An 18,880-nucleotide genomic window follows, 5' to 3' on the forward strand; every position below is an offset into this window, starting at 1 on the left:
AAAATTTTATATACGAAATTTACTATTGATCCAAATATTCATGTAAATGATACCTAAACAAAAATGAAATATGTATACGGGAAAAAAATCTATTATTGATCTAAATATTTTTATATACGAGAAATGGTATTTATGATCCAATATTTTTGATCAAAAAATGGTATACGGGAAAAAATCTATTATTGATCTAAATATTTTTTATACGAAAATTTAATATTGATCCAGATATTTTTGTAAATGATAACTAAATAAAAATAATATTTGTATTATTATTTACGAAAAATGTTATTTATGATCCAAATATTTTTTTATTCAAAAATGGTAAACGGGAAAAAATCTACTATTGATGTAAATATTTTTATATACGAAATTTACTATTGATCCAAATATTTTTGTAAATGATACCTAAACAAAAATGAAGTCTGTATACTGGAAAAAAATCTATTATTGATCTAAATATTTTTATATACGAGAAATAGTATTTATGATTAAATATTTTTAATCCAAAAACAGTATACGGGAAAAAATCTATTATTGATCTAAATATTTTTATATACGAAATAATCAATTATTTGTTTAATTTTTTTAACATTTTAATTTAAAATAAATGATGTACGTATGCACAGCTTTGTTACTAATTCTTTATTTATCACTCTGGTCCATTTCATTCATTGACATGACAAATATCATTTTTAGATAATTGAAAAAAATGTGATGGTGGGAAGTCGGCATGATGAAAAATGCATGGCAAAATCCTCCTCTTTAACTTAGTTCCCTCGTTTCTTGTCTCCAATTTTGTCTTTTTCTTCTTCGGGTGGCCCAATGAACCAGGACAGGCAGCTTTTTAATTTATACACCCTACTATTAAGTACTAGTACACTAAATAATTAACTAAACAAAAAACAAAGGTTCAAGAGCAGCCACACCTACCTCCACCCAAACCCATGTGAACCTTGTGTATTCTTTATTTCATTTCAAATCTTAAACCCCTAAATCAACTCAATAACCTAACCACCCCCTATAACTGCATTGCACCTTCTTCTCTAACATCGTTCTCTCCACCCACCGCACTCTCCATTCCATTCAAACCCTAAAACTAAATCTCCACCATGACTTCCACCATTCCCACTTCACCTTCCTTCTCCATCCTCTCCTTCAATCCAACAATTACCAACACTCCTTCTCAATTCCCCCCTAACCTCCCTCTCCGCCTCCGCCACCGTCGACTCACCGTCAAAGCCCACTCTTCCAACTCCCCTGTCATCCACCACCTCAAAAACATCGCCGGTGCAGCAGTCTTCGCCGCCGCAACCGCCACCGCCGCCCTCACATTTTCACCTTTCCCCGCCAGAGCTGAACCACCGCCCACACTCACCGAAGTCCTCCCGGAAACTGAAATCGAAACTGAAACAGACACAGCTCTCGCCGGCGGAGATACCGACACCGGAATAACATCGCCTCTGTCCGAATTCCTCGAAACAAACTATGAATCTTCATCACCGGAAGCTCTGAAGTCTCTTCTTCAGCAGAAGCTCGACCTCGGCGAGGACGAAGAGGCATTAAAGATCCTCAAACATCTGATCTCATCGCAACCAGAAGTATCAGACTGGAAGTTCCTCGCGGCGAGGTTAACTACTGAAATTGGAGATACTGATAGCGCGAGAAGTTTCTACGACGAAATCTTAAAGTCAAACCCGCTTTCATTCGAAGCGCTTTTTGAAAACGCGCTTTTGATGGACCGTTGCGGAGAAGGAGATGCCCTAATTGAACAGCTTGAAGATGCTATGAGAGTTGCTTTGGAAGACAACAAGGAAAAGGAAGGGAGGGATGTGAGATTGATAATTGCTCAGATTCTGTTTCTGCGGAAGAGTGTTGATGAAGCTTTGGGTTTGTATGAGATATTAATCAAAGAAGATCCTAATGATTTTAGGCCTTATTTTTGCAGGGGAGTGATTTATACATTGCTTGATAAGAATGATGAGGCGAAGGAGCAATTTGCAAAGTATAGGGAGTTGTCTCCTAAGAAGTTTGAGGTTGATGGTTACTTGAGAACACCTTTGTCAAAGATCAAAGATTTTGGTACTGATCAAAGCTAGAATTATAATAGTAAATTATAGTTATAGTTATTATAGTAGGATTAATGATAAATTTGAGGTCTTTTTTGCAATTGGTTGGAATAAAACAAGATGATTCTTCTCTTTACCTGCAATCTTACCGAGCCTGATCCTATAATCTGGGTTAGTGGTCGGCCACATGGATCAACTTTTGTTATAATGTTTTTTCCGGGATTATACTGGTGGGATGTTAAAAGAGATTAATTGTATGTTTAGTGATAGAGATATAATAAGGATGACAATTGAATTGGTTATATTGAACTCCACTGTACTTTTTGTGTCATTGGTAACTAGTTTTTGAGGATGATTTGTCATCTGCATTTGGAGAGCTAGTTACTAGCCACATGTTGTAACAAAGGGCTTGCTTTCTTGCCATGCTATTATTTAATAAGGAAACTTTATGCCAACTGAATTCCATTTTTGCATACTGTTTTGTGTGAATGTTGGATTGTGGTGTTAGTAACAGTTATCGGATGCATAATATTGCTGATTAATTATTCCAGCTTCTTTTCCTTCATCTGGTTTTGTGCAAGATACCTGCGATCTTATTTGTGTGAAATTTTGAAATTACAGAACTATCAAACTCTAGTTTATATTTCCAGGCATTACAACCTGAACTGTCTTAAATTTCTTTTTTCTCGTGTGTTCTGTATTTTTAATGCGTAGAAGCAATGTTTCCTTGGGAAACTGTCACAAATGTTTGTCTTGTTTTTATGTTTATATATTTGGTATGGAAAGCTCAAGCTGTCTTTCTATACATTGACAAGGGGTGTTCGCGGTCCGGTTTGGATCGATTTTAAGGCAAAAACTCATCCAATCCAAAAATAAATTGCGGTTTGATTCGGTTTTGGATGATATGTTAAAAAAATCCGATCCGATCTAATTTTATGCAATTTAATTTGGATCGGTTTTTGGATATTCAAATTACAAATTATATTTTTATTAATATTATAAAAATGCTAATAAATCATAGATTTGATATAATATATATCATACAGTATATTAAAAATTAATATTATAAAATGAAAAAGATCGATTATGGTTGAAATAAATGAAATGATAAAATATAAATAGATTAAACTAAGCTAATAGATAATACAAAAAATAATAATTTTCATATAATAATAAATTTATGTAACATATCATACTAATAAAAAATAAATAAGTACAAAATATATATACATGCGGTTCGGTTTGGTTTGGATCGATTTTGAAAAATCAATCCGAAATCCGATCCGAACCGTGCGGTTCTCACAAAATGGCATCCAAACACATCCAATAAACTTCGATTTTTGACGGTTTTTGTTTTTTTTGGATCGGTTTGCGGTTTTTATTTGGATTGGTTTGGATTTGAACACCCCTAACATTGACAGAGAGATCAGCTTTCTCTTCAGTTTTATTTGAATGAGGTATGTATATGATTTATTTATTTGGCATTTTTTTGGGGTAAATAGTGTGCTTAGTTTGATATTGGCAAAAATGGTGCTATATGATTGTGTAGAATAAATTTTAGTTTAGAGTGAGATGAGTATAACACTATTTATGTCTTGATATATTTTTATTTAAAAGAGAGTTAAACAACAAATTTGTGGCTAAGAATTGCATTTGCCATTTGGTGGCTCAATTTCAAAACCTCAATTTTAAGTTAATTTATTAAAAAACATTTAAAAATTTCTATTAAGTTTATGTTTATAGAATTAGAACCACTTTTACTTGTCATAGTGAATCAAAAACATAGACATAATTAGAATGAGGTTAGTAATTAGTATGTTAGTCTATATGAAGGCTTAACGTAATCACTTTGTAATTACTTGTTCATTTCAATACTTTTACTTTTTAAAATGTGTTAGTGTTGGAGTATCTTTTTCTTTACTTCGCACAGTCCCTCTATAAAGTTTTGAAACAGTTTGCTTCATTCGCTCTTAGGATTCAATGTGAAATAACCGTTTGCATAACACTTGCTCTAACCCTTCCACCGAATCTCCCAGTTTTCAAATATAAATACTATGATAGGTGGATTGGAGAAATGAAGGTCATATTTAGATTTTAAGATGCGGTTGAAATTGTATATGATGGCATACATGCATGACAAAATGATATTCAACGGTAGTGTGTGGATTCTAATATTTTTTTTAGAAGATTTCAAGATGTGGTTGAAATCGTGTATGATGGCATACAAGCATGACAAAAATGATATTCAACGGGTTGCACACAAGAAGCATAGGAAGAAAGATGAGAAAACTCTCTTCCTGATTCATTAGTGTGTGAATCCTAATATTTTTTTAGAAGATCATTGAAAAAGAAACGACCAAAGAAGTGTGAGATAAGTTGAAGAAGTTGTATGGTGGAGATGAGAAGTTGACGAGAGTAAAGTTGTACACTTTGAGAAAGAAATTTGAGATGACTCAAATGAAAGAGGAAGAGTTAGTTGCAAAATTATTTTTAAGATTGGTATTGATGAACAACTATATGAAGCCGCGTGGTGAATTAATCAATGATTTGTAAAAGATCGAGAAAGTGTTGAGATCTTTGACTGTAAATTTTGATTATATTGTAGTGTCAATAGAGAAGTCCAAGCAAAATTCATCAAGAAAACTGGGAAGGGAAAAAGAGAAGCAAAGAAATAATTATGCAATTGTTGAGAAATCAGGTAGGAATTCAAAGAATCAAAATGATCATCTAGTATTATATTTGTAAAAGACCCCGCTTAGGATGATGCCTTTAGACCGCCCTAGTAGAGTCGACAATAGAATATCGTTTAAAGGGAGGTATTGAAGGATAGAAAAACACTTAGAAAGGGGGGGGATTGAATAAGTGTGACTTTAAATCTTGGACGATAAAAATAAATGCACAAATATTTTTATCCTGGTTCGCTGTTAACGAAGCTACTCCAGTCCACCCCCGCAGAGATGATTTACCTCAACTGAGGATTTAATCCACTAATCGCACGGATTACAATGGTTTTCCACTTAGCCGCAACTAAGTCTTCCAGAGTCTTCTGATCACAACCTGATCACTCCAGGAACAACTGCTTAGTTCACTCCTAAGACTTTTTCTAGAGTCTACTGATCAACACGATCACTCTAGGCTTAGTTCACTCCTAAGACTTTCTGCTCAGCCAACTGCCAAGACTTCCTGCTCAGCCAACTGCCAAGACTTCCTGCTCAGCCAACTGCTAAGACTTCCTAGAGTATACTGATCAACTGATCACTCTAGTTCCTTACAACTTAATGTAATCTATTCAAGAGTTTACAAATGCTTCTTAAAAGCGATAATCACAACTGTGATATTTCTCTTACAATTTAAGCTTAATCTCACTAAGATATTACAACAGCAATGTAGTGAGCTTTGATGAAGATGAAGATTCTGAGCTTTTGATTGAACAGCGTTTCAGCAAGTTAATTTGAATTGTCTTTGTTCAGGATCGTTAACCTTGCTTCTCATCAGAACTTCATATTTATAGGCGTTGAGAAGATGACCGTTGAATGCATTTAATGCTTTGCGTGTTCCGTACAGCTTTGCATTTAATGTTATACGCTTTTGTCAACTACCTCGAGCCTTGTTCACGCTGTGTCTACTGACGTAGCCTTTAGTAGCTTTAACGTTCCTTTTGTCAGTCAGCGTAGTCTGCCACGTGTACTTCCTTCTGATCTGATGTTTGTGAATACGACGTTTGAATATCATCAGAGTCAAACAGCTTGGTGCACAGCATCTTCTGATCTTCTGACCTTGAAGTGCTTCTGAGCGTGATACCATCTTCTGATCTTCAGTGCTTCTGATCTCATGTTCTTCTGATGCTTCCATAGACCCATGTTCTGATTCTGCTTCGACCATCTTCTGATGTCTTGCCAGACCATGTTCTGATGTTGCATGCTGAACCATTTGAGACACAACTTCTGAGCGCTGAATTATGCGTACTCTTTATATATTTCCTGAAAGGGAAATTGCATTGGATTAGAGTACCATATTATCTTAAGCAAAATTCATATTATTGTTATCATCAAAACTAAGATAATTGATAAGAACAAATCTTGTTCTAACAATCTCCCCCTTTTTGATGATGACAAAAACATATATAAATGATATGAATTTGCGATCAGAAAGAGTAGACGGCAAAAGACAAATTACACAGCTATAGCATAAGCATATGAATATGTCTCCCCCTGAGATTAACAATCTCCCCCTGAGATAAATAATCTCCCCCTGAAATAAATACTCGAAGAACTTTGATAAAAGACTTCCCTGATTATTTCGGTAGAGACGATCATATAAGCTTCTGCCTTCAGAGAATTCATAGCTTCTGACTTCTGCTTCCATTGGACAGCTTCAGAACTTGAATTTCTTTGATCTTCAGAACATTCACAGCTTCTGACTTCTGCTTCCATTCAGGACAGCTTCAGAACTTGAATTTCTGGATCTTTTAGAGCATTCACATCTTCTGATTTCTGCTTCCCTCGGATAGCTTCAGAACTTTGAATGTCTACCAACATTACTTCATGCTAGATTTGTATCAGAACATTGTTGAATGTACCAGAGCATCATCTGAGCATCTCTACATCCTGAAATGTTACAGAACAAAAACTAAACGACAAAAGTCAGCATGAACGAGTTAGAACATAAAATGTATATTCAAATACATGATATGTATAAGAGCCAAATGTATCAGAGCATTTAGGCTAAAAACATGTATCAGAGCAAATAATGTATCAGAGCCATAACATTATATGTATCAGGGCAAATAGAATTTTGTCATAACAGGATAGACAATGATATTCAAATTCTATTATCAGTGCTTCTGATTCATTCTTCTTTCTTGCTTCTGATCTCTGAAGCTTGACAGCACTCAGCTTGCTTCAGTTTCCATGGTTTTGCTTCTAGTGTTTGCTTTGAAGATTTTCTTCACTTCTCTGTACCTGCAAAACACTTAAACCATATAGAACTTGCAGTTCTTGTTAGTGAATGTGTGGGAGCCTTTACCCAGCAACTGATAGATTTAATCAAATCATTTATCATTTATCTTTCTCCCCCTTTTTGTCATAACATCAAAAAGAATATAAAAAAAACGATTCAGATGTATAAAACAGAACATATGGAGGAAGAAGATGATTTCATTCAGGTTCAAACAATGGGTACAAAAGTTCAAAAAGAAAAGATCAGATGCACAGAAACAGAACAGATGCAAAGAAAAGAAAGAAACAACATAGACTCAATCTAAGATGGCCCTAGTCTTGACAAGATCTTGGCCAGCATCTGTTTAACATCGTTGTTGTGTCCTTCTTGCCTCTCAATGAAAGCATCATACTTCTCATTGAGTGAGCTTTGCTCATCCTGTCTTCTCTGAATTTCTTCTAGAGTCCTTGCGAGACGAGAAGGTTCATCAAGAGAAGTTTCACCGCTTTCAACCACAGGAATGACATGTTGATCTGCAGCTTCCATAGAAGTATCATTTGCTGGGATATCCTCAACAGGGTCTGATTTAGCAACATGATCTTCAGCATCTGCTTCTTGCATAGAAGCATCTCCATACTCTGCAGCAGGAATTTCAGAGTCTCCATTCTCTAGAGCCTGAAGAATGGCAGCTAAATTCCTGGGAGCAGAAGGACCTTCAACTACTGGTGGATCAACAACTTCTGGAATGACCAAGCTAGGGTCTTTCTTAGAAGGGTTTTCCCTCAGAAAGTCAAATAAGGTCTTGAAGTCTCCAAGCAGAACAGGATACTCAGGAATCCAGATAACCATGTCCCTGCATGGGTTTGCTTCCATTGCAGCAGCCAGTCTCAATACTTCCAATTCATCCACAAAGGGCTTCTCCTCAGCAGCAACACAATTTCTGAGAGGATGGTAGTATATACCATTATCTTCCTCCAGAAGGTAACCAGGATAACCAGGGGCAGCAGCCACTAGTCTTTTCTGAACACCCATTGCTTCTACTTGAAAATCCTTGCGAAATCTTCTCCAGAGATTTCTTGTAGAAACATCATCCAGACCATTTAGGAATGCATCCTTCAGAAGGTCTAGACTACTAATCACCTCATGTCTGAAGAGTTCCAGGTATGTAGAAGGTTCAGGTTCAGGCGGATTGAAGGTAAATTTGTAGTCTGGATAGAGAAGACAGTAGGGTTGGGATTTTCTGGTAGGTAATGGATGAGATATAGAAGGTGAAGGTGCGGTGGTTGAGGAGGAGGGGATATCTGAGAGAATGATTGATGAGGTTGGAGTGTCAGATGGGATGGAGTGAGGAGAGGGTGGAGTATTTGTAAAGGGAATTGGTGAGGGGAAATTATCAGAAGGAGTTGGTGGAAGAATGCTCAACGGTGTGGGGTTTAGAATGGGAGAGGAGAAGGATGATGGAGAAGGATTTTGTAAAGTGAAGTTTACTTTTGGTTCAGATGGAGGTGATTGGAAAGATGGTTTAGGGACAGAAGGAGGTGGAGTAAGGACATTTCTGGAGATTTGTACAGAAGAAGAAGAAGAAGATCTGGTTCTGCGAAAGGAATCTCTGATCCTTTTATCTCTTCGTTCTTTAGAGTCCACCTTGTCAGGATCATAGGTGACCCTCAACTTCTTGGCTCTTTCAGCCTCATCTTCTTCAGCCTTTCTTTTTAACCTTGCCTGTCGTTCCTTCTTATCCTTCTTCAGAATATCCTCTTTAGACGGAAGTACTCTGCCACGGATCCAAGCAGGATCAACATCCGATTGCTTCCTCACGCAATCTTCCAAGTAAAACTTGACAACTTGATCAAGTTCTTTATGAAACAGAGAGATGAACCCTTTAACAGCAATTCTTCTAGACAGAATGTCAGGAAAGCTCGTGCACATAACAGGTACATTCTTGATGACTTCCAGTCCGAACAGATCAACACCATTGAAGATGGGACCTTGAGTTACTCCAAGAAAATGCGAGGCATTACTATTTCTGATGGAGTCCACCACTTTGCTTTCAATCAGAATGTCTGAAATCATCCTTCCGAAAGGAATGGTTGTTCTTGGAATATGAGGATACTTCGCCCTTTCATCTTCTCTTGACTCAAAGATAGAGGTTTTCAGATTCTCAAATAGAATATGGGAGATGTTGATCTCTATCTTTTTGCCAATGCAGGAGAGAGTATACTTGTGAGTCGGACTGATGTAGGAGGAGCAGCGCATCTTTTTTCTATGGTAAAGAGAACCCAGAATAATCTCAGCCCATACTTTATAAAAAGGCTTTAAGTTGCCCGTAAAATGAGAGTCAGTTCCAACAACCGTAGAGATTTGTTTTTCAACTAAAGTCCAGTCAACTGTATGGGGTTGAAACTCAGACCAACCTTCTTCATCATCAAGATTGTACAGCTTTCTGATGAGTTTCTCAGTGATAGTCACTTCATGCCCTAGCACGAATGAAATGATGGCAGTTGGGGTAACTGTTGCATGTACCCAAAACTCCTTTACAAGTTCAGGATAGATTGGACCAACCAATCTATCAAGATATTTAGACCATCCTTGCTCAAGGATTCTTGCATCACACTGAAAACCATTTGCTTTAAGGTTGTTGATGTCCACAGCCGATTCACATAGAACTTCCAGTTCTTTCGTGGGTATTAAGCATGTTTTCAACGGAGCATCATTTTTGCTTAAACGATTCTGTGTGGAAGTGATACTATCTTTAGAGATTGATGAACGAGAGGATGGATTCATTACGATAATGCTTTGTGATCAAATCAAGAACTAGGGTTTGAAGAGAGATGCAACAAGGTGAATGCACAACAGAGAGAGAAAGAGAGAAAAAAATGGGAATGAAGATGAAGCGGGTTATTTAAAAGATTTAAAAAGAAATCAATATGCATTTAATGAGAATTGACATTAGGAGAGAGAGGACACAGTAAATGAAATGATTTAATACAGTTACATAGGTCGGCGTCTTTTCAACTGCACGCTTTGTACTAACCGTACAGATACGTGTTCATCACCAGATAATAGATGACAGCTGTATTAAGAATAGACTTTACGCCTTCAGATTCTGATCACTGCTTCTGAGTTGATCAAGTTTCTCTTCTGGAAATACTCCTTCTGAAGTGTGCTGATATAAGTCTGAATGATCTTCTGATCCATCACTTCTGAAGTACACAGCTTCTGGAGGTTTACTTCATTGTTCTGCAGCTTCTGATAAGTCAAAACTGTATCTGCAGAAATTCTTAAGCTCTTTGTTTCATCAGAAACAAGTTTATCATCAAAACAGATGTTTATTGATTTGTCCACAATCAATGTTTCAATGTTGTATATTCTGTAGCATTTAGAGCAATCAGAATAATCAAGAAGGAAACATCAATGCTTTAGAGACAAACAAAACAGATGGTTCCAAGACTAATAAACTTTCTTTTCTGAATTCCTACAATCATAGCTTCTTCAACAGATTTAAGAACCAGAACTTGAGAGACAATCTTTCTTCCCTTCAAGTGTTGAGACCACCTTGAATCCAGGTGTCAAGTCATGTTGAATGTTGTCTTCTTTGTTATCAGGAGAATCTGCAAAAGAAATAATCTTTTTCTTTGGTACCCACATCTTCTTGGGTCCTTTCTTGTTAGATTTTCTCAAGTTCTGTTTGAACTTGGATTTAACATTGTAATCAATAAGAGGAACAGCATGATAATTCTTAATGTGAGTTTCATGATATTTCCTAGGTTGTGTCACATGCTTCTTAGTGTGTGTAATGTGAAAACTTTGTGCATGTGAAGTGTGCCTAATATCATGAGAGTGGCCATACTTGAACTGATCATACAATGGTTTGTATGTGATTTTCATCTCATCAACAGGTTCAAGTTTGTATGGGGTTTCACCCTCATAACCAATGCCAACTCTTTTGTTTCCAGACACAGCATATATCATAGAAGCTAGCTGACTTCTGCCAATACTTCTAGATAAGAACTTCCTGAAACTTAAATCATATTCTTTCAGAGTATGGTTTAGACTGGGAATGGATTTTTCTGAATTAGAAGGAGATCCAACATCATTGGATAATTTTAAAAGTTTTTCTTTTAATTCAGAATTCTCCAACTCAAGCTTCTTTGTTTCAAATTCAAATTGCTTTTTCAGCTTTTTGTATTTGAGACTAATCTGAGACTTGAGTTCCAGAAGTTCAGTTAGACCGGAAACTAACTCATCTCTAGTAAGTTCAGAAAATACCTCTTCAGAATCTGATTCTGATGTAGATTCTGATCTGTCATCTTCTGTCGCCATCAGCGCACAGTTGGCCTGCTCATCTTCTGAATCATCTTCTGACTCATCCCAGGTTGCCATAAGACCTTTCTTCTTATGAAACTTTTTCTTGGGACTTTCCTTTTGAAGATTTGGACATTCATTCTTGTAGTGTCCAGGCTCATTGCATTCATAGCACATGACCTTCTTTTTGTCAAATCTTCTTTCATCAGAAGATTCTCCACGTTCAAATTTCCTTGAACTTCTGAAGCCTCTGAACTTCCTTTGCTTGGTCTTCCAGAGTTGATTTAGCCTTCTGGAAATCATGGACAGTTCATCTTCTTCTTCAGATTCTGATTCTTCAGGATCTTCTTCTTTGGCCTGAAAAGCGTTAGTGCATTTCTTGATATTGGATTTTAATGCAATAGACTTACCTTTCTTTTGAGGCTCATTTGCGTCCAGCTCTATTTCATGACTTCTCAAGGCGCTGATAAGCTCTTCCAGAGAAACTTCATTCAGATTCTTTGCAATCTTGAATGCAGTCACCATAGGACCCCATCTTCTGGGTAAGCTTCTGATGATCTTCTTCACATGATCAGCCTTGGTGTATCCTTTGTCAAGAACTCTCAATCCAGCAGTAAGAGTTTGAAATCTCGAAAACATCTTTTCAATGTCTTCATCATCCTCCATCTTGAAGGCTTCATACTTCTGGATTAAGGCAAGAGCTTTTGTCTCCTTGACTTGAGCATTTCCTTCATGAGTCATTTTCAAGGACTCATATATGTCATAGGCCGTTTCCCTGTTAGATATCTTCTCATACTCAGCATGAGAGATAGCATTCAGCAAAACAGTTCTACATTTATGATGATTCCTGAAAAGCTTCTTTTGATCATCATTCATTTCTTGTCTTGACAGCTTCACACCTCTGGCATTTACAGGATGTTTGTAACCATCCATCAGAAGATCCCATAGATCACCATCTAGACCCAGAAAGTAACTTTCCAGTTTATCTTTCCAGTATTCAAAGTTTTCACCATCAAATACCGGCGGTCTAGTATAACCATTGTTACCGTTGTATTGCTCAGCAGAGCCAGATGTAGATGCAGGTGTAGGTGTAGTCCTTTCACTTTCATCAACCATCTTTTAAATGAAGCGTTTTTCTCTTCCTGAATCTTTTCTAAACACGGTTAAGTGCTTGCACCTTAGAACCGGCGCTCTGATGCCAATTGAAGGATAGAAAAACACTTAGAAAGGGGGGGGATTGAATAAGTGTGACTTTAAATCTTGGACGATAAAAATAAATGCACAAATATTTTTATCCTGGTTCGCTGTTAACGAAGCTACTCCAGTCCACCCCCGCAGAGATGATTTACCTCAACTGAGGATTTAATCCACTAATCGCACGGATTACAATGGTTTTCCACTTAGCCGCAACTAAGTCTTCCAGAGTCTTCTGATCACAACCTGATCACTCCAGGAACAACTGCTTAGTTCACTCCTAAGACTTTTTCTAGAGTCTACTGATCAACACGATCACTCTAGGCTTAGTTCACTCCTAAGACTTTCTGCTCAGCCAACTGCCAAGACTTCCTGCTCAGCCAACTGCCAAGACTTCCTGCTCAGCCAACTGCTAAGACTTCCTAGAGTATACTGATCAACTGATCACTCTAGTTCCTTACAACTTAATGTAATCTATTCAAGAGTTTACAAATGCTTCTTAAAAGCGATAATCACAACTGTGATATTTCTCTTACAATTTAAGCTTAATCTCACTAAGATATTACAACAGCAATGTAGTGAGCTTTGATGAAGATGAAGATTCTGAGCTTTTGATTGAACAGCGTTTCAGCAAGTTAATTTGAATTGTCTTTGTTCAGGATCGTTAACCTTGCTTCTCATCAGAACTTCATATTTATAGGCGTTGAGAAGATGACCGTTGAATGCATTTAATGCTTTGCGTGTTCCGTACAGCTTTGCATTTAATGTTATACGCTTTTGTCAACTACCTCGAGCCTTGTTCACGCTGTGTCTACTGACGTAGCCTTTAGTAGCTTTAACGTTCCTTTTGTCAGTCAGCGTAGTCTGCCACGTGTACTTCCTTCTGATCTGATGTTTGTGAATACGACGTTTGAATATCATCAGAGTCAAACAGCTTGGTGCACAGCATCTTCTGATCTTCTGACCTTGAAGTGCTTCTGAGCGTGATACCATCTTCTGATCTTCAGTGCTTCTGATCTCATGTTCTTCTGATGCTTCCATAGACCCATGTTCTGATTCTGCTTCGACCATCTTCTGATGTCTTGCCAGACCATGTTCTGATGTTGCATGCTGAACCATTTGAGACACAACTTCTGAGCGCTGAATTATGCGTACTCTTTATATATTTCCTGAAAGGGAAATTGCATTGGATTAGAGTACCATATTATCTTAAGCAAAATTCATATTATTGTTATCATCAAAACTAAGATAATTGATAAGAACAAATCTTGTTCTAACAGGTATCACCTCGTCCATGGTTTTTCCATCGCCCTTGCGTGGAAAACGATGGATAAGAAATTTCAGGTAGATAGAAATACAAGGTCATTAATTGACCCAAGTCTTTCTTGGAAATATGGATTATATTATGTTAAACAACCATCACATTTTGAGATTAAAGGTCATGAATTGAAAGTGTATAGGTTAAGAAAGACCTTGTATGGTTTGAAACAAGCTCCAAGACCTTGTAATAAAAGAATAGATGACTTTCTAATCAAGATAGGATTCACAAAGAGTACTCCAAAGCATGGTGGGTATGTCCATGGTTCAAGCAAGCTCGGTCAATTCGTCTTATGCCTGTATGTTCACGACTTTCTAATCACATGATCAAATTAAAGTGAGATCATGACATTTAAAGCAATCATGACGCAAGAATTTGAAATATCTAATATAGAAAATTATCATATTTTCTAGGAATGGATTTTAAAGACATAATCAAATGAGTATTCCTGCACAAAAAGAAGTTAGCCTAGAACATTTTGAAAAAGTTCAAGATGAGCAAGTGTAATGCAGTAGTTACATCGTTGGAGACGAAAGCTAAGTTGAGAAAGGATAAAATTGATGAGCTTGAAAATTCAACATTGTACAGATAAATAATTGGATTTTGAGACATCTATGCAACATCAGACCAGATATTTGTCAAAGTGTTGGGATGATAAGCAGGTTTATGGAGAAACCAAGAGAATGGCACTTAATTGTAGCACTGAGGTACATCAAAGGCACAATTGATAATGGTATGTTGATGCCAAGACATGAGAATGCCAATATGAATGCATTAGTACATGGCTACACATATTCATATTTTAGTGGAGATTTAGATGATAAGAAGAGTATTGCAGACTACTTATTCATGATTAGAGGTGCTATAATTTCTTGGAACTCAAGAAAGTAGAGAATAATAGCATTATTATCTTGTGAAGCTGAATATGTAGCAGCTTCCTATGAAGCATGTCAAGTTATGTGGATAGAAATGTTGCGGAAGGAGCTTGAGGTCATGGAACAAGATAAGATAGAGACGTTTGTAGACAACAAATCAACCATAGACTTAGCCAATCATCCAATGAATCATGGCGAAAATAAGCACATCAAGAGGATGTATCACTTTCTTAAAGATCAAGTGAATAAAAGGAAGCCCAAGCTGGAGTATTACAAATCAGAAGTGCTGCTAGCTGACATGCTCAAAAAACCATTGAAGAAGACAAGGTTTCATGAGTTGAAAAAGCTTATTGGAATGGAAAATTTAGAGAATATGAATTAGGTGTAGCGTTGAGGATATATAATTCATATTATAGTTGTTCTTGTAGTGCAAGTCAAGAGGTAGTGAGATTAGTTACAAAGATTAGTTTAATATACTAATTAATGATTAAATTATAACCATAATTTTGATATATCTAATTAATAATTATTTTAATTAATCTAAGCAAATAAATTATTAGAAAATTATGTTGAATAGTTTATAAATTAATTAAATAAATTCAAATGCATAAATAAAAATATTTTTTAAAAAGTTTTCTAATTTGGGGCATTTCAGTAATTTTAAATAAAATAACACATTTCTCTTCTCCTTTCTTCTATCTTTTTATCATATCAAAAAATATCTTAAATTTATTATATTTTTCATTTAGTTTTCACTTCTTGCACACTCTCTCACAACTTTTTCTCTCTTTGTACCTTTTTCGTAACCAAACAAACTATAAAGATAAAGAAAAATGACTTTTTTTCATTCAATACTATCATTCATAATATGGTATTAGCAAACTCTTCGCACTCCTTGTTTTTCTTATAATATTTTTTTTTCTTCATCAATTTGTTTCAATTTTCTTTAAGTTTTCTACAATTTTTCAATTGATGTAATCTAATTTTCAATCGTTTTCTTGTGATTAATCATGCCTCCATAGCTTTTGTCACAATTACTTCAAATTTGAATAGACCAATTTATCTAGTTTGGAGTCGATATATGCGACATGTTTTGAGTGTGAAGGATAAATTGAAGTTCATTGATGGTTCATTGCATTTTCCATATTTTCAAGACTTCAATTATGAACTTTGAGAGTGTTGCAATCATCTTACCCATTGTTGGATTGTGTATTAGCTTACATTATGCATATTATAGCTTTTCTATTATCACTTGTAATATAACTTATAGCTGAGTTGACACATTCTAATAGGGTAGTCATTACTTGTATATAAACCACACACTTGTATCAATAGTTGCTGAGTTGAATAGAATCGTTTTTATCCCTTTGCTTATCCTCTTCCTCTTGCACGCTATGCTCACTATGGAAGATTTCTGTTATGGCAGTTATGGCAGTTATGTCCACTATTCAACCATTGTTGATATGGTATCAGAGCTATCAAAGCTCTGGTAGCCATTGCTATGTTCTGTTTCTCTCTTCTTCGCACACTGCGTCTTGTTCCGGTTGCGTTCTTTTTCATCTTCTTGAATCTTGTTGATTCTTGTTCTCTTCTTCAATGGCGAACCAGAGCTACGCCGATTTCTCCACTAATTCTGCAAATCCTTTCTACCTTCATCCAAATGAAAATCCAGCAATCGTTCTTGTCACTCCTCTCCTCAATGACAAGAACTATCATACTTGGGCTCGCTCTATGCAAATCGCGCTCATCTCCAAAAACAAGGAAAAGTTCGTTGATGGAACCCTAACAAAACCTCCTGTTTCAGATCCACTTTACGCTCCATGGATTCGCTGCAACACCATGGTCCTCGCGTGGATTCAGCGTTCGATTTCAGAGTCCATAGCCAAATCCGTCATTTGGATTGATAGTGCAGCTGGTGTATGGTTGAATCTGCAGATTCGTTTCTCTCACGGCGACATCTTCCGCATCTCTGACATTCAAGAGGATCTCTACAAGTTTCGCCAAGGTACTCTTGAAGGTTATGTGGGATGAGTTAGAAACCTATCGTCCACTTCCCGTTTGTTCGTGTGCGATTCTATGTTCCTGTGGTGCTACTACTTCAGTCAAGATCTATAGAGAACAAGATTATGTCATCAGGTTCCTCAAAGGCTTGAATGAAAAGTTTGCTTCCTCTAAAACTCAGATTATGATGATGAGTCCATTGCCTAACATTGATAGAGCTTTCTCTCTTGTTATTCAACAAGAACGTGAGATGGATAGTGCGAATTCTCATGTAATTGCATCTACACCCTCCACTGATGAAGCTCCTTCGATGCAAGCTCCCACTCAGGCACAGAGTCATTACACTGCTAAGAATAGTGGCACCAATTTTCGCTCTAAGCCTCCAAATCAGCAATCTCCAAGAGGTACCAATCGTATTTGCTCACACTGTGGCCGCACTAATCACACAGTTGACACTTGCTTTCAGAAACATGGATTTCCCCCAGGTTTTAGAGGTAAACCTAAAGTTCAAGGCAATGGCATGACTTCAGCTCCAATTGTTACGGCCAACCATGCATCAGAGGCATCTCCTAAGGATTCCAACTCTACTTCATTTGGTTTTACTCAAGAGCAGTATAATAGCATTCTAGCATTACTCCAACAATCAAAGTCTGCACCTGCTGTAAACTCAGTCTCTACCTCACCTTTTGTCCTCAATTCTCACTCTTCTACTGTGAATGGTAAAAACTCAAATCTATGGATTCTAGATACTGGGGCAACTGATCATTTTTGCTTTCATCTTGCATCATTTAGTGATTACAATCATATTGTGCCCATTCATGTTAGCTTGCCTAATGGTGCACAAGTCACTGCATCCATCTCTGGTACAGTAGTATTATCCCCTCATCTCACTCTCCATAATGTTTTATATGTTCCTTCATTTCATGTTAATCTCATATTTGTTGCAAAACTTGTTGGTTCCAATAGTTGCTCTATACAATTTGATTCTAATAACTGTCACATCCTGCAGAATCATACCAAGGCCATGATTGGTATAGCTAGCTTACACAGAGGGCTCTATGTTCTTGATTCCTCCACTTCCCAATCTGCTCATAGTTCCAACAATCACTCTGTCTATAGTTCCAATACCCTTAATACTTGTAATCTGTGGCACTTAAGATTAGGCCACCCCTCCCACATAGGTTTACAAGCTGTTTCTAAATCTTTTCCTTTCATTAAATGTAATACTAATGAGAATATACCATGTGATTCATGCCATTATGCTAAACAAAAGAAGTTACCATTTCCTGTTAGTGTATCTACTTCTTCTTCTCCTTTTGCTATTCTACATGCTGACCTATGGGGTCCCTTTTCTACCATTTCCATTTTAGGTTACAAATACTTTTTGACCCTTGTAGATGATTACTCAAGGCATACTTGGGTCATCTTTCTTAAAACTAAAGATCAAACCAAAAATACCCTCATTCAATTCATTGCTTACATAGAAAATCAGTTTAACACAACTCTTAAATGTCTAAGGACTGATAATGGAACAGAATTTCTCACCCTAACAGATTTTTTACTAGCCAAGGGTATCATTCATCAGAAAACTTGTGTGGAAACCCCCCAACAAAATGGGGTGGTGGAGAGAAAGCATCAACACATTCTCAATGTGGCTAGATCTCTCTTTTTCCACTCCAAAATCCCTTTAAACATGTGGAACTTCTGTATTCAAGTTGGGCCTAACTCAACCCTACAAAACCGACTTCTGTTTATTGTGACAGCAAATCGGCCATCTATCTTGCTCACAATTCGGCTTTCCACGAACGCAGCAAACACATCGAGTTAGATTGTCATGTCATTCGTGAGAAAATTGGTTCTAAACTGATTCACTTGTTGCCAATATCCACTACAGCTCAGCTGGCCGATGCCTTTACTAAACCTCTCCATTCTCCGGTTTTCAATTCAATCATGGGCAAGTTAGGACTTTGTAGCCTCCATAGTCCAACTTGAGGGGGCGTATTAGCTTACATTATGCATATTATAGCTTTTCTATTATCACTTGTAATATAACTTATAGCTGAGCTGGCACATTCTAATAGGGTAGTCATTACTTGTATATAAACCACACACTTGTATCAATAGTTGCTGAGTTGAATAGAATCGTTTTTATCCCTTTGCTTATCCTCTTCCTCTTGCACGCT

General features: G+C 36.7%; 1 protein-coding gene across 1 annotated transcript; it reads left to right on the forward strand.

Annotated features, from left to right (window-relative positions):
• Window positions 1–895: 895 nt before the first annotated feature.
• On the forward strand, window positions 896–2,526 carry LOC131607676 (protein SLOW GREEN 1, chloroplastic). The gene has a single exon (XM_058879654.1). The coding sequence runs from the start codon at window positions 1,110–1,112 to the stop codon at window positions 2,094–2,096; it is 987 nt and encodes a 328-aa protein (XP_058735637.1). The 5' UTR covers window positions 896–1,109; the 3' UTR covers window positions 2,097–2,526.
• The last annotated feature ends 16,354 nt before the right edge of the window (window positions 2,527–18,880 follow it).

The sequence above is a fragment of the Vicia villosa genome, linkage group LG5 (genome assembly GCF_029867415.1).
Source record: "Vicia villosa cultivar HV-30 ecotype Madison, WI linkage group LG5, Vvil1.0, whole genome shotgun sequence".
Taxonomy (NCBI): domain Eukaryota; kingdom Viridiplantae; phylum Streptophyta; class Magnoliopsida; order Fabales; family Fabaceae; genus Vicia; species Vicia villosa.

Excerpts from the sequence above, each read along its gene's own strand:
- LOC131607676 (XM_058879654.1), top strand. The coding sequence starts at position 1,110 with ATGACTTCCACCATTCCCACTTCACCTTCCTTCTCCATCCTCTCCTTC.